General features: G+C 39.5%; 1 protein-coding gene across 1 annotated transcript in view; it reads left to right on the top strand.

The window, feature by feature from the left end:
- CUBN (cubilin) overlaps positions 1–15,426 on the top strand; it is a 144,847-nt gene that overhangs the window by 71,735 nt on the left and 57,686 nt on the right. Inside the window, exons 30-36 of the mRNA XM_039710573.1 lie at positions 567–741; positions 2,354–2,535; positions 7,808–7,964; positions 9,663–9,779; positions 12,048–12,161; positions 13,725–13,853; positions 14,165–14,297. Of these exons, the coding sequence (XP_039566507.1) occupies positions 567–741; positions 2,354–2,535; positions 7,808–7,964; positions 9,663–9,779; positions 12,048–12,161; positions 13,725–13,853; positions 14,165–14,297 (1,007 nt within the window). The remainder of the gene's footprint in view (positions 1–566; positions 742–2,353; positions 2,536–7,807; positions 7,965–9,662; positions 9,780–12,047; positions 12,162–13,724; positions 13,854–14,164; positions 14,298–15,426) is intronic.

The raw sequence follows: 15,426 nt of genomic DNA, 5'->3' as shown, positions 1-15,426 counted from the left end.
TTTTGGATATTTATGCTGCGCTTGAAGTAAATAAAGTTGCAATGTTTTTTGTTTTATCAGAACGAATTATGAAATCTGTCCCCAGTTTAAAAATCGTCTTTAACTATGCCTCTAGATATCAGTGGTGCAAATCATCAGCACACACATGTTCCTGCAAAAAGAAGCAGTTTTTGCACAAGCATAAAAAAAAATAAAATAAAAAAAAAATTAAAAAGGGTTTTTATACCCAAAAAAACAAGGTGCTAATTCTGGAGGGAAAGGGAAGAAGAATCTGGCCAAGTCCCCCAAACAGAAAATTCTATTTAATGCAAGGCTGTTCTCAAATCATCTAGAAAATCATCTAGAATGTTATACTTTGGTTTGTACAGGTGGTTCAGGTACCAACAAAGTCTGCAGAGAAAAAGACTCTATTAGCTGCTTTACATTTTAAAATGTTGAATTATTTTTAATACTTGTAGATGGGGGGTGGGGGGGGGGTTTCCTCCTAAAAACCAAACAATTCTCATGTACTCTCTGTGACAGATGCTCTCTCTGGAAAACTTTGACAATATTTCTTCCACTTTTAGGTCTTTGGTGGCCCAGATTTCCTCTCTCCAAGGCTAGCCCAGCTGTGTGTTTCAAGATCAGCACAGAACCCACTGCGGGTCTCCACCACTGGCAACTCAGCCATTGTCCGTTTTGAGACAGATGCAGCAGGGACAGGGAAAGGTTTTAATGCCTCCTGGCAAGAAAATCCAGGTGGTGAGTATAGTGATTAATATCAGGAGAAATTCAGGAAGTCTGAGAATTGAGGATCAGCCATGCAAGCAGTCAAAGTAGTCAAACAGCAGAGGACTAAAAGCTGAAAGAGAATTTGGGTGGTACTGAATTGGGTAACACTAAGAGTTGCTGAAAAACACACAGAGTTAAAAATTGTCTAATTATGTGAAATCTAGGCCTATTAATGTATTTTGTTTTGGTTTCTTCTCTACATAATTAATGAAGACATTCCTGCAATGAGCAAAGGATTTTGCTTGCTACCACTTCTTCCCACCCACTTATCCATACAGAGTCTTTTATTCACTGAATGGTGCTTTTGGTTTTAAATGTTAAACTGAAAAATAGCTGAGAACACTAGCTTGAAGGACTCAGTGGACTGGAGCCCAAAAATATTTGGAGTGATTAGCAAATACTTGATCTCTACAAGGTTTATACATGCCCCAGTGTGATTATTAGTTCATAGCCTTACTGGTAACCACTAAAAGAAGAGATATGCTTAAAAGACTCAACCACGTCTCTACATGGGAGTTCTTATAAAAACGCCAATTATTGGAAAATAATTGCAATGAAAAGTGATGAGAGACAAATTTTAATTCTTGCAGTTTTGCTTGATTAAGCACACTGCTTCATTAGTTTGTCAAGGTTTATACTTCTCCTCTCTCACAAGTTTTATGAGAAAGGAACAAGATTTTTTTCTTAGTAAAAGGAGTCTACAATAGTCCTTTGAATTAATCCCTTTTGAGATCTGTCGGCTTATTTTTTCTACTTAGGCCCCCTGAAGCTTTCTTATCCCTTTACAATATCTTGCCTGCTGTACTCCAACCCCCCTCTTGCCTCAAAAATACCCACTCACCAGCATGCAAAAACAGTATAGTTTTTTTATCCTTGTATTTCTTTTTCCCTCCTCCATCTCTTTTGAAGATATAAAAGTCTGTTTGTGTTAGTCCTGTTGAAATCCCTGGTACTTCCCACACAGAATTCATCATTCCAGGCTATTTAGATATTCATGAGCATCAGATCTGCTCTGAATAGAAGTACCTGAGGGTGGAGTGCTCAGGAAGCCCTCAGCTTCATGGGTAGAGAAGTAAAAATGTGAGGTTTGCAATTGCTGCAGTGCTCATGAGCAATGAGGAGCTCTCTGCTCTCTCAGTAAACTCATTTTCTCACCCTATGCTCATCTAAGCCTAGTTATTGCTTCCTCCATATGCCAGGTCCCTGGCATTCATATGAACAGTATTTTCTATTGCTTTTACAGTATTTAGGATAGAGGAATACCAGCACTAATGCTTCAGCCTTTACAACATGTACTGCCAGTTTGGGGCTGCATTACTCTGAGCCTTGTTTTTACATATTCAATTATAATGATGTTATACTTTCCTAAAAGCAATTTCCATTGATTTTTGTTGCACACTTCAATGCTTGTTGCACACTTCAATGCTTTGTTGCACACTTCAACTGTTGTAGCACTCATCTTAAAAAAGCTTAATGTAGGAAATATAAAGAAGGAGGTGTTCATAGTTTAAAAATAGGGCTGCATTCTCACTAAGTATGAAAGAAAAGAGCTTGTGATTAAAACTGATTGTGTCTTTTTTAGGCTGTGGTGGTATTTTCCAAGCTACCAGCGGGGAAATCCATTCTCCAAACTATCCTCAACCTTATAATAACAACACTGATTGTTCCTGGGTTATCCAAGTTGACAACAGCCACAGAGTCCTATTGAATTTCACGGATTTTGACATTGAAAATCACCATTCATGTAACTATGACAATGTTGAAGTAAGTAACATAAGAAATTTCAAAGGTTTCCTTAATTAGTCTAATTAAATTCTTGCAAAATAACCTCATACATAGATAACTGTTATGATTACACCCTTTCCCATTTATAGTGCAGTTTGCCATAGCTTGCTCCAAGCCGTAGGATGAACTGCTGACATATATAGCAGATTGCCCACACTCTGCTACAAACTCAGGAGAGAGGGAGTCTGCATCCAGAGGGAATTGTTGCTGACTGATTTTCTTTATGCATGCACTGTTTATTCAGGTGGCTCTGCAGCTGTCTGTTTAATTACTTCATTAGACCCACTGCTCTCTTTAAAGCTTCACATTGCTGCTGGTTTGTGAACTTTTGTTGGTGTCACAGAAACTCAAATTGCTGCTCAATAAGTGCACAACAACGAAAAATTCTCCAAGTCTCCTCTTGGCCTTTTGGGAGCAGGGACATGAAATCCTGGCCCTCGATGTCAGATTGCACTTCACTCAGCACAAAGGCATGTGTGATCAGTACTAGTCAGATAAAGCACAGTGACTGTAGCCCAAAATCCAGCTTTCCTCTCCTTGATAAACTGTCATTCACAAAGAACTCAATTTGGCAGGAGCTGAGACTCTTTTGAAAACAGCATCAGTTTTAACAACATTGCCTCGTAAAGCTTTTTTGTACTGAACTAGAAAAAAAGGAAATGTGTCCCCATTTTGCTGAGCAGAACTGAAGATTTCATTTGCCCACAAAGCGTCTTTGTACAATGACTGTTCCTTTTTTTTTTTTTCTTCTGGTTATGAAGAAAATAAGGAAATATGGTTATGTCTTTTCATTTAAATTATTAACTACATCAGGGGATCAAATTTTCTGTGCTATGGCACAGGACTAGAAAGTCAAAGTGCCTGACAGAAACACATTATGGTTGTTTTTGTATTAGTGCAAACAAACCATTCACAAATTTAGGGCTAAATTCTGAAAAGGCCTGATATTCTAATTTCTCTTCTAGACCTGATGCCAAGGGATGCTTGCACGTATCTTAGCACTTTGTGGATTGCTCAGTTCCATGAGCTCCTTGCAGCTACAAGCACAGGTCTCCCACTACCTTTACAGGCTGAATAGGACACTGAGTTTTGAATAATTGAGAAGAGTCATTCCCTCAGTGGCCAGAGGAGGTGGCTGTGCCAGAGCTCTTTGTGTGAACAAGAGTCTGCAGACCATGTGCAGTGACCCCCTTGTCCTCCAAAGCTATAGGAGTATCTGTTTTTTGCTTCTGCTTTTTGGGTGTTTGGGGGTCCTGAAGAAGGGAGTTGCCCATTAGCCCCAGCTATGCAAACACAACGGGAGATTCAAATTTGATGCAGAAATCAATGACTGCCCACAAAGCAGAGTGTGGTTTGAAAATTGATGAGGGGGAGGGGTGGTTTGAAGCCAAGAGATAATAAAGGGATCTGAGGCCTTGGTGTATGAGGTAGAGTTTTTCAGTAAGGGAACTTAAGAGTAAGAGCTCATGTAAGGGAACCAGCAGGGCAAGAAAAGGGTAAATGAGGTTTCCTTCACTCCTAGTATGCCAATAATGGGAGAATCACTTGTTGCCAACACCTAGATGTGATTTGTGTTCACCTTGTTTCGAGACTTGCTATATGCCTCACACATAGGAGAACAGAGTGAGGGGACAAAGAATGGCTGGAAAATATAAGTAGATGTCTGACTGTGAATGGTTTAGGAATTGCATTCCAAAAGCTGTGTAAATGGAAAATACAGGCAGCTAAGGAAGCAGGTGGGTTGTTTTTCTCTCCATAATAGAGGAACAGCTACCATGTATGAGTAGCACAGAGGTTCCACCCTTTTCTGTTTCTTGAATTTTTACTTATCTGTAGGGATTTTATTTGCTCTGTGAGTTCTCTTGGGCTTCCCTCCACCCTCAAGTGTACCAATGGTCTTTTCCTTCACCCTCCCCACTCTAGATCCACTCATTTTCCCCTGCATTATGACTCAAGATTTTTTTTTCAAATATTTCTCCCATAAATTCCTCTCTATGGGGAACACATGAAAACATATTTTTTCCTCTAAGGTTTTCCATTGCACGTGTGTTATGTGAGCAAAGTGGGAGGGGGGAAAATATTTCTGTCTGCTGCTTCTTGGCTATGCTGCAACTCCATAAAGCCTGGTGCATTTTTCTGTTCAGGTCAGTGATTTCAGATGTGAATCTGAGCACACATCTAGGTTCAGCCAAATGTATTCTGAGCCTGTGATGGTAAATCATGGGATAACTGCCCTGAGCTCCCTCTAGAGCCAATGGAGGGAGTGCAGAGAGCACATATTTAGTTTAGTATTCTAAATTTACTTGAGTCCTCTGCTTCTGCATCTCAGTTTTCCTTCTTATTTGTTCTGAGAACAGATGACCATTTCTTCATCTGTTAAATGAGGGTGTATAGCCTTTCTCTAATCTCAAGTCTAACTCAGTTGTATTATGTAGAAAGCATAAGATCTTTGAGAAGAGTCTTTTTTTGTCATTGTCACCATACTTGAATAAATTTTCAATTCCTCTCTGTGTACCCACCCCTGTGTACTTCTGTCGGGAGAGTGTGACTCACAAAAAATTTGTTTATTTGAAGGAAAATGGACAGAAAGAAATTGTGAATGCACCAATTGCTGCATTTTTGGACTGTGTTTAGCCAATAATGTATCTGATGCTATGCCAGGAGCTCAGGTCAGCAAGAGTTTCAAGTATTTGGAGACTGGAGGAGAACATGGCTCAGAAGGCAGTAGCACAATGTCCTGAAAAGGGGAGTGAGAAATAGCTTATTCTGTCCAGTGAGTTTGATTAAGTAAATGTTGGGGTTTTTTCTTTCCTGTTGCAGTCTAACAAGTAAAACACAGGAATATAGAAATGTAAGCTTCTGGGAGATAGAGAGGAGGTATGAATTCATTTATTCCAGGTGCTGGCAAAGAGGATCTTTCAAGAGAGAACAGTCAGAAAAATGTGGAGTTTTTTTTGCTCAGAAGACAAAAATTGACATCTTTTTGTCATGTCTATATGAATTCATTTATTCCAGGTGCTGGCAAAGAAGATCTTTCAAGAGAGAACAGTCAGAAATATGTGGAGGTTTTTTGGCTCAGAAGCCAAAAAATTGACATCTTTTTGTCATGTCTCTGTGCAAAATTCAGGACACATTTGAAGAAGAAGGCAATGAGTCACTCAGTTATGTTCACTGTGGAAAGGGAATTGCTGCTATGCACAATGCAACTGAAAACTTGGCTTTTAAGTAAGCAGATGCATTGTTTTTCCTTAGCCCTGCAGCCACAAAAATGCATTTCTCAAATGTTTTTAAAATAACGTTGTGAAACTGCAGAGACTCAACTCTTTCCTGAGCTAGTGTGTGAATATTGTGGTTTCTGATCTAACTGCAAGCCTGAAATCCTCCTGGTTGTATCCTTAGCTGGATGGGCAGCGCACGCAGATCAAAGCCAGCATTTTAACAGGAGTAGTCAGGCCCTCTCTCTATGCCCTGTCAATGCAATGCTTCTTCTCAGAAAAAATCCTCTCACCACTGCCTGGGGAAAGACACTGTTTAATTCCTAAGGGTTATTTTTTGCCCCCACATTCCATGGTTTGTGGTTTTGAACTCCAGGCCGTCTGATTCATATACAGAATATATGTGCAGAGGAAGAATAAACACTGCACACTGTGTATTAAAGGGTGATTGTGGCAGGCTGCCAAGGGAGAAGAAAAGGTTGAATGGATGGATGTTTTTGGGTGTCTTTACCAGGTACTCATTTTAACAGGCGTTGCAGACTTAATGCTCCATCACAAGATCCCACACAGCTAGCTAATGTTCACAGAATCACAGGCAAATGTTTAATTCATGAGTACAGCATTGACTATGTAGGGTATGTCAGAGGATTAAGCAGGAGTTTTGTCCCTTGTTTCTTAGCTCTGAGGTTTATTTGAGACAGGTCATCTTTCTCTCAGCTGCTGGTTTTTTGGTTTTTTCACTAGTCTGTTCAAAAGCCTTTCAATACTGGAGGCAGAAACATTGCATTGTGTTACACAGTCTAGTTAAAAATTTCTAATTCATTGGTGCTGCCTTGCACAGACTTGTAAGAATGTGAGGCATTTTGAAGTAAAGGAAGATATTCTCAATAAAAAGTACATGTCTTCTAATTTGATGGCATTTGTATAGCTTTTATATAACTTTTAGCATCCTGGCTCCATTTTTGGGTGCTCCTATGCATATTTTAATCCATATTTTTCTCCATTGTATTGAATGATGTGCCTATGGCAGGGCAGGATGTTAATGCTGAAACAGGAACTGAATTCAACTGCTGTTGCAGCCAAAAGGCTCCTCCTCTGTGGTCATGCAACTGTGTGGGGAGCTCCAGTGCTCTGTACTGCTGAAAGCAGGCACTTCTGAGACTGCCCCATGGCTCCAAACACAGCAGCAACAAATCACTTCTGCTGGAGTGCTAGGAATGATTAACGAGGGACTGAGACTGTGGCCATTCTTCTCTCTCTCTACTTTCTCTTGTCAAAATTTTGATGTTACTTAAATTATGAACTCATTGGTTCTAAATTCTCTGTCCTTCTCTTCCTGATTGTGAAACAGGAAGGAAACAAAATTATCAGCTGTAGGGGGAAAAAAAGAGAAGGAAGCCTTTTGTGGTAAAATTAAAAGTGAAGTTTTGTAAACATTTCTACTTTCTTCCTCCTTTTTTTTTTTAAACTTTTCTTTACCCTTTTCTTAAATAGCACTTAATGTATATGTGTGTAATTCAGCACTCTGAAGCTTTTATAAAACATAGATATAGAACTCTGATCCTCGATGCTGGATCTTAAAACCATAATCCTAGTGATCCTTTATCTAGAGTCACTGATACACCAGTTGCATGTTAGGGCCAGTTTAGAAATCTTTACTGAGACAAGATGTAGGGTTTAACTGAACGAAAGCTGCACAGGAGCTCATGGTAGCCATTAACAAAAACCATTAGCAAATATATGGGGACATCTGGATTGTTAAATGAGTGTTGTTTCAATACCCAATACACATGAAAGGTGTTTACTTGGGACATTTTTTTTACATTTAGTTACAAGGGTCACAGTAACTTCAACTTGAAATATATGCATTTTTTGGAAATTGCCACTTAAGATAGGCAAAGTACAGTTTGTTTGCACTGCCCATAGCAAGACTACGTAATGATCAAAATTTATGAAACATAAGAGAGGGAATTAAATTAAAGTCTTCTCACTATTCCCATTGAAACCAAATATTTCATTTGATCTTTTCATAACAGGTATTTGATGGTCCTAACAATGAAGCACCACTTCTTAAAAAACTCTGTGGAACAGAGCATCCTCCTCCTATCACATCCTCCAAGAACCTGATGTACATCAGAATGCATTCTGATGCAAGCATCCAGCACAGGGGCTTCAGTGCTCGCTTCACTGAGGGTAATTTCATCATTTACATTAATGCATATTTATCTCATCACCACTTTGTACCTGACAGTCTTTTAGCACAGTTGATAATGGAAAGTGTCATTTCTACTCATGCAGCATACCAGTGTGTATCTTTACCAGGAACAAAATTTTCCAAATTATAGATAAAAGACCTTAAAGTCTGAGGATCAACTTAGATTCTTAAATTGGGAAAAAATAAACCATACATTTTATAGCAAGGCATCTAGCACACATCAGCTACCTCTTATTCTTCCTCCCTTGAGGCTTAGCTGTCCATAACTGTCCTGAGAAAAATGTGCAACTGGCAGTTTCTACAGACCTAGTGACAAAATAACATTTTATATGTCCATCCATGCGCATGAATCTGAAAAGCTATAAAAGAGTTCTGTGTGGTGCTGTTGATGAAGTCCATGGATTCATGCCTGCATACCCTGCCAAACATCAACTATCCAATTTGTGGTAGACTAATTGGTATTTTACATGGTTTCCTTTCTAATGAAAAATGACGCCAACTGGGCAGACTTTTTTCATGAAGTTACATAGTATTTGATACCTGGTGATTTGCTTTTACTTTTCTCAGTAATTTGGGAAACAGTTTTCCCCCAAGATACAGACATTTAATTTTTGCAGAGAAAATCAGTTTCTCTCATTTTCATCTCAGGATTCTTTTCACTATAAATTATTGCTTTTCCCAGAAATGTTTCTTTCTTGAAAATATTGTGAAAAATTATAAAGAAAATTAGGATTTTTTTATTTTTCAACAAAAACCTTAAAAACCCCAGTTACTGAGGTACTAGTTAGGTACCTAATTAGGTATTTCTGGCTAACAGCTCTGAGAGCCCAAACTGTTCATCTTTCTCAGAACACATTTACTAGATTCAGTATTGCACAAACCTTGTCTGGTGAGTGAGTGCTCCCTGCCTAAGATGTTATCAACCCAGCTTCCCTCTTCCTGAGAAAACTCAGTTAACAAAGTCCCATCTTCTGTTTGGTGTTTTAAGCAGCACAGCACAATAAATGAGCCTCACTCTCCGGTACTCACCTCCTCACCCTGCAGTTTAAAGCAGGCATGTGTTAAACTCTGACCTGGGCAGTTTATGAGCTCAGTGAGCTTAGAGATGAGGCATGGCAGCACTCATCACTGTCAGCCAAAGTTCTGCAGTCAGTCAAGCTCTAGTGTGTGCAACACCTCACACAATTGCAGTTTTGCTGACACAGCTCACAAGAGGATCCTGCCAATGCAACGTGGAGCCACCCTTGGGTGCTGGAAAGTTGTGAACAGTTACTTATGATGTTTTTCTTCTTAGCTGCCAACATAAACAAACAACCAGAGAAATGGGTGTATTGCACTACCCTTAACCCAAGTTAATTTGGCCCCAAAGTGTCTTTTCTGGGCTATGAAGAGATGGAAACTATCGGGTCTAAAGTCACTCTGGCTTCTTGCAGATGCTCAGCCAGGTACAGCATGGCATGTGGCCAACAAAGTGCAGCCAGTGCTGGGAACTAATCCTTAAGTCTCTTCCTCTGATTAAATACTATTACAAATTATATCCTAATTTCAAGCTGATGTACCTTGTTATAATTAATGCATTCATTTTCACTACAGAATCTAAGCAAGGTGATTTGTATATATAAATATATATATATATATATATATATATATATATGTTTTTGTGTTTCGTTCTAAAGCATGTGGAAGTTTCATAGAGTCAGATTCAGTTGGGGCAGCAATTTCCTCTCCTCTGTATCCTGCCAAATACCCAAACAATCAGAACTGCAGCTGGATTATTCAGGCTCAGGAACCATGTAAGTAAAAACATCTTTTATAGTTAGTTGGGATGACTAACATCCTCATCTTCTTTTCTGTAATAACAATGCAAAATTCCTCCTTTATTTCTTTAGGAAGTTCTGCATCCTGGTAGCTGTGAGTGTGGCTCTCCCAATCTGTCACAAGTCAGATTTCTCTGTAAAAGATTAAGTGCATAGTGAGGAAAACAATTCACAACTTTGTCATCTTAGCCAATTTACTGTGACCCAAGCGTTACAATTATAAATGAGGTGTTGAATACTATGTGAAGTTGGATTAATTTGTGAGAAAATCTAAGGGTTTATGTATAATTAAAGCACTTGTATTTAGCTGACCTTATTTTGGTCAGGAGTTTTCAACCTGGAGTTGTGTTATATGAAATCTGTGCTGTTAACATTAAAAAAATTAGATTGAATAATGAGAAAAGGTACACAGAAATTTCAATTTCAAATACAAACAAAAATATATAAATAAACTGTTGTTATGTGCATAGATACACTCTCAGCTATTAATAATTTTGCACAGACTTTTGATTGATCATAAAACACCGAATATTTTCCATCAGATACTGCAACTACCTCTACTACCCTCTATTACCTTTACATTGTATAAGAATCCTAAATATAATTTGTATGTGTTAAATCCCATAACAGTGTCCTGATATCCTAATTTTAAATAGCAACTATTCTACATCAGTTGTACATATCATATTTAGACATTGTTGTTAAAATCCTAGAATGTTTTAATCATATTTCTAAGTTTATTTTGCTAGTTTATAAAACAATTATCAGTTTGCCAAGAAAATACCAAGACATAAATCAGGAGATAAGGAATTCTTTTTTGAGCATAGTTACTTATGCAAATAGGATGTCCATGAAAAGGACAACAAAAGCTGTTCATAACCTGTACAACATTTATTTTTAAAGACAAACTTTCCCTGGATTCATATTGAAATCCATACATGACTGCTGTCTTCTGAATTCCATGAGTATGAGAGACCATAAAAATGCTTTATGAGAAGCAGTGACTTTCTCCACTTACCAGCAGGACCAGCCCATGCCTCACGTTACAGCTGCACGTGGTTTCATTACACCATATGTAATGTTATTTATTTATGGCATTACATAAATAAATAGCATACATACATTGCATTGCCATTGGATAAATCTGATAGATTTATCCAATGGCAGGCCACAGCAGAGATCCTGCTCTGCTTTTACTGGGAAGGCCAACAAGTCTCCTGCTCTGGCCACCCACTGTGTTTTTCCTTTTTGCTGTGTATCCTGAGGACCTGCATTGATAGCTGTAATTGATTGACCAGGCGGGACACAAAGGAGTGCAGAGCATGCGTCTGCAGCTGAATGCCAGTCAGGGCACCCTGCTGAATGCAGCCTGGGCTGTCATTTCAGCTTATTCAAGCCAATTAAGTGGGGCCCAGGGAGAAGCTAAATATTTGTGTCAAATTCAGTTTGGTCAGTGTGGGAGAAAACTTAGTTATCATCTAAATCATGAGACTCTTTCTGACCCACTCAAACTGCATGGAACCCTAAGGCCAATAATAGCTACTGTCCCAGACTGGTGTCAAGGACAGCTTCTCTTCTGCCAGCTGTGACTTCACCTTTGTTTATATCAGACAAGCAAGAGTAGTAGGAGAGTCAAAAATACCCTGAATCAGAAATCCTCTTTTTCATAATATAGCCTGCAGTCCAAGAGTGTGGAAAATCCAATTCTGTACAAGTACAGCTGAGGGTAGTTAATGATCCTTTGACCAGTCCAATTGATGAGTATGGAATGTTGCAATATGATGACAGAAGTGGCTCTTTCTAAGCCTGGAGCAGGGCACATTTGTGCAGATCTATGGTATAGATTGCAAAGGGACAGCAGGTCATGGGTGTGTGGAAATAAGTTTTGTTTCTGAAAGTCTGTAGATTTTCCATGTTTTATTTGCTATTTTTTTCAGTATATAATGAAGTTGTTCAGAAACAAGGAAACTCAGATCCATGTGTATATGCTAAATCCTCTCCTTCTAATGTTGATTGAACTAGAAAGTACTGAAAGGTACTGAAGGGATTTACCAGGACCTTTGCACTAAAAGTTAATGCACTTAAATCAAATTCATTCAATATATAATGAAAAAAACTACTTCAGATACGCTTTATGGGGACTGATTGACTTCAGGGGAAAAAAAATAACATTTGTTTACATGTAAATAGTTCTCTGTGAAGTTGCTAACTTCTTCCTAATTTTTTACTCTTTGCTCTTGCCAGTCAACCATGTCACACTTTCATTCACTGACTTTGATATTGAAAAAAATGGACAAAACTGTACAACGGATTTTGTGGAGATTTTGGATGGGAATAACTATGAGGCTCCTCTTCAAGGTATTGTACCTTTCCTGCATGTATTTCACATATATAGAACTACACCCAGAGTAAGCAGGAGAGGGTTTTCTGTTCATGGTCTCCTGCTCCATGGATTTTATTTGATAACAGAATCTCCTTGGCCTCTCTGGCCAGAGGAAATTGAGAATGGAGAATAAGTCTTCAGTGTGAACGGCAGAGTCCTCCCAGGCTCTGACTATGCTCCTACTAACCTGCAGTATGGTGTTGACTCCAGCTGCCTTTTCCTTCCTCCTCATTGGAACAATATTGGGAACCAAGCAATTCAGCTGAAACCAAATTTCCACTTAACTGCACAAAAACATAACATAACTCACAAGCACAGCAAATAAGTACAGTCCTTGCTAAACACAGGTAAGGAAGCTGAAGACTTCTGGGAACAGAAAATGGGTTTTTGTCAAACCATGGAAAGCTCTGCTCTTTCCAAAGTTTTTGATAGCATTCTTCTGACAGTACCATCCCCTTCAAGTGCCAGGAGCAGCCTGAAGCAGCAAAATTCCCAGCCCTGGTCACAGGGTGGTCCCAAATCTTGTATCCCTAGGGCTGTCTCTACTTATTTCCTGGAAAATTCAGAAAATTGCTGTCTTATTATGTTCTCCCTTACTTTACTTTTGTACATGCTCCTTTGTTGGGAGTTGGGCTGCAGTCAGTTTAAATGGTTTGCAACTAGGAGCAGAATCCATTTTGTGTCTCATCCTTGGCTTTCGCTTGCCAAAAGGAATTTTTAGTATTTAAAAGGGACAAGAAAGATGGGGACAAACATTTTAGAAAGACATATTGAGATTGTCATGTTTATAAGCTAAAAGAAAGTAGATTTCAACTAGATATAAAGAAAACATTTTTGACTATGAGGGTGGTGAAATACTTCAACAAGTTGTCCAGAGAATTGGTAAATGCCCTGGAAACATTCAAGGTCAGGCTGGATGAGGTTCTGAGTTACCAGATCTAGTTGAAGATGTCCCGGCTCATTGCAGGGTGGTTGGACTAGATGACCTTTAAAGGTTCCTTCCAACCCAAAGTATTCAATGGTTCCATGATACTAACTGCTATCTTTCTTTTAACTCGCAGATGCCTTTTTGAAAGATCATGACTCATATTCCTAATCCCCATGTTACAATCCATTACAGGAGAAATGGTCTGTTATTTTTCAGTACTTTGGTTTTTTTTTTCATCAGAAACCAATTGAGTGAAATGGAAATTGCTTTCAGGTATATTTGATAGGTTCTCTTGGGGTCTATTTCCAATTAGGCAGTAATTCCTCTTTTTTTTTTTTTTCATTTTCATTGAGGGAACTGAATGACAGAATAGCCAGGGACCAGGATGTCTGGAGTGCAGGAGATCCTTTTTCTGTTAAAAAAAATGCCACGAGAGTTGAGTTTTGTGCAAAAACTACTACTTTTTTATGTAGATTGAATTGACAACTGAAGTTCTAAGCAACAAGCATTATTCCTGCTTGTTCTCAGGCATTAACTCCAAATGCTAAATTAACAGTAGCAATTACATGCTGAACACTTGTCTTTTTCTCTCTGTTCTGCTCTCTTTCAGGCCGTTACTGTGGCACTACTATGCCACATCCTATTACTTCTTTTGGTAATGCCTTGGTGGTGAATTTCATCTCCAACAACGCTATTACTGCCAGGGGTTTCCATGCCACCTATGCTGCATCGTCATCATGTAAGTCCATACAACAGGTGCTACTTCCTTATGAGTAGCCACTGTTCTTTTTCTTAAAAGCCACTGACTATTAAGAAAAATAACAGATCCTTTACCTCTTTTTCTCTCTGCTATTCGATTTTTGAACCTCCCGTGTTGCCCTTCCTCTTTTTGGCTGAGGTCTCAGCAAGTACATCAACAAGCTAAAGAACAAAGAGACAAGGAGAAATGCTTTCTTGATTAGCAAGTGCTCTGTCTCTGTCAAGGTTTTTTTGTTGGTTTTTTGTTTATGACATCCTTTCCAAGCCTCTGCTGTATCTTTCTTGTTGCAGCCTGCGGGGGTACTTTCCACATGGACAGAGGAGCTTTCAACAGCCCTGGCTATCCCGAGCCGTATCCTCCCAACAGCGAGTGTGTCTGGACAATCGTCAGCTCCCCTGGCAACCGGCTCCAGCTGTCCTTCATGTAAATGCATTGCCAGGGGTCATTGTTCAGCCTTTAACAGACCTGAAGGAAGGATGCTCTGTGTTTGTTAGGAAATGTAATTACTCAATGATAAAGCTGAAACATATTTTTAGAGTAACTTGGAAAGAGAGCACAGCAGGGGTTAGTGGCAGCTTTCAGTGTTTCCCTGTCTTAGTCATTGCTTCTGTTAATGCATATTCAGCATTATATAAATAGGTGGTTTATTATTTGAGCATTGTGAGATGGTGAAGAAACCAGTTCTTACTCACTTATAAACAAGAAGAGGAAATTTAGCATCACTCTGCCTTTTCTTTACAAAGGAAATTCCTACAATGTAAAGATTCATTTTAGTGTTTGTTATATAGCTGATTAATATAAAGGGCCTAGATATCCCACACATTGTAGGATTATGCCTCTGGAGGGATCTTGACACATTTATGAAGTGGGCTGAGGTAAACCTCATGAAATTCAACAAAGGCAAGTGCCAGATCCTAAACTTGGGTCAGGGCAGTCCCATATATGCCCACAGATTGGGCAGAGAAGTGATTGAGAACAGCCCTCTAGAGAAGGACTTGGGGGTGATGGTTGATGAAAAACTCAACATGAGCCAGCAGTGTGCACTCACAGCCAAGAAAGCCAAAGGAATCCTGGGCTGCATCCAAAGGAGTGTGGCCAGCAGGCTGGGGGAGGATTCTGCGCCCCTGTCTTCTGCTCTCGTGAGGTCCCACCTGGAGCACTGCATATGGTTGTGTTGCCCCCAGTTAAAGAAAGACATGGAAGCCTCAAAACTGAAAAGGGGACTGGAGCACTTCCCTTGTGAAGATGGGCTGAGAAAGTCTGGATTGGCGAGGAGAGGAGAGGAGAGGAGAGGAGAGGAGAGGAGAGGAGAGGAGAGGAGAGGAGAGGAGAGGAGAGGAGAGGAGAGGAGAGGGAGACCTCTTAGCAACCTTCCAGTATCTGAAGAGGGAATACAGGGAAGATGGAGAGGGACTCTTCATCAGGAACTGCAGTGACAGGACAAGGGGCAATAGCTTCAAACTGGTAATGGACAGATTTGGATTAGATGAGAGGAGAGGAGAGGAGAGGAGGCTGTGTGGAGACCTCTTAGCAACCTTCTAGTATCTGAAGG

Source organism: Passer montanus, unplaced genomic scaffold, assembly GCF_014805655.1.
Source record: "Passer montanus isolate IOZ18808 unplaced genomic scaffold, ASM1480565v1 scaffold10, whole genome shotgun sequence".
Taxonomy (NCBI): Eukaryota; Metazoa; Chordata; class Aves; order Passeriformes; family Passeridae; genus Passer; species Passer montanus.
This window is presented reverse-complemented; position numbering and strand designations above follow the sequence as displayed.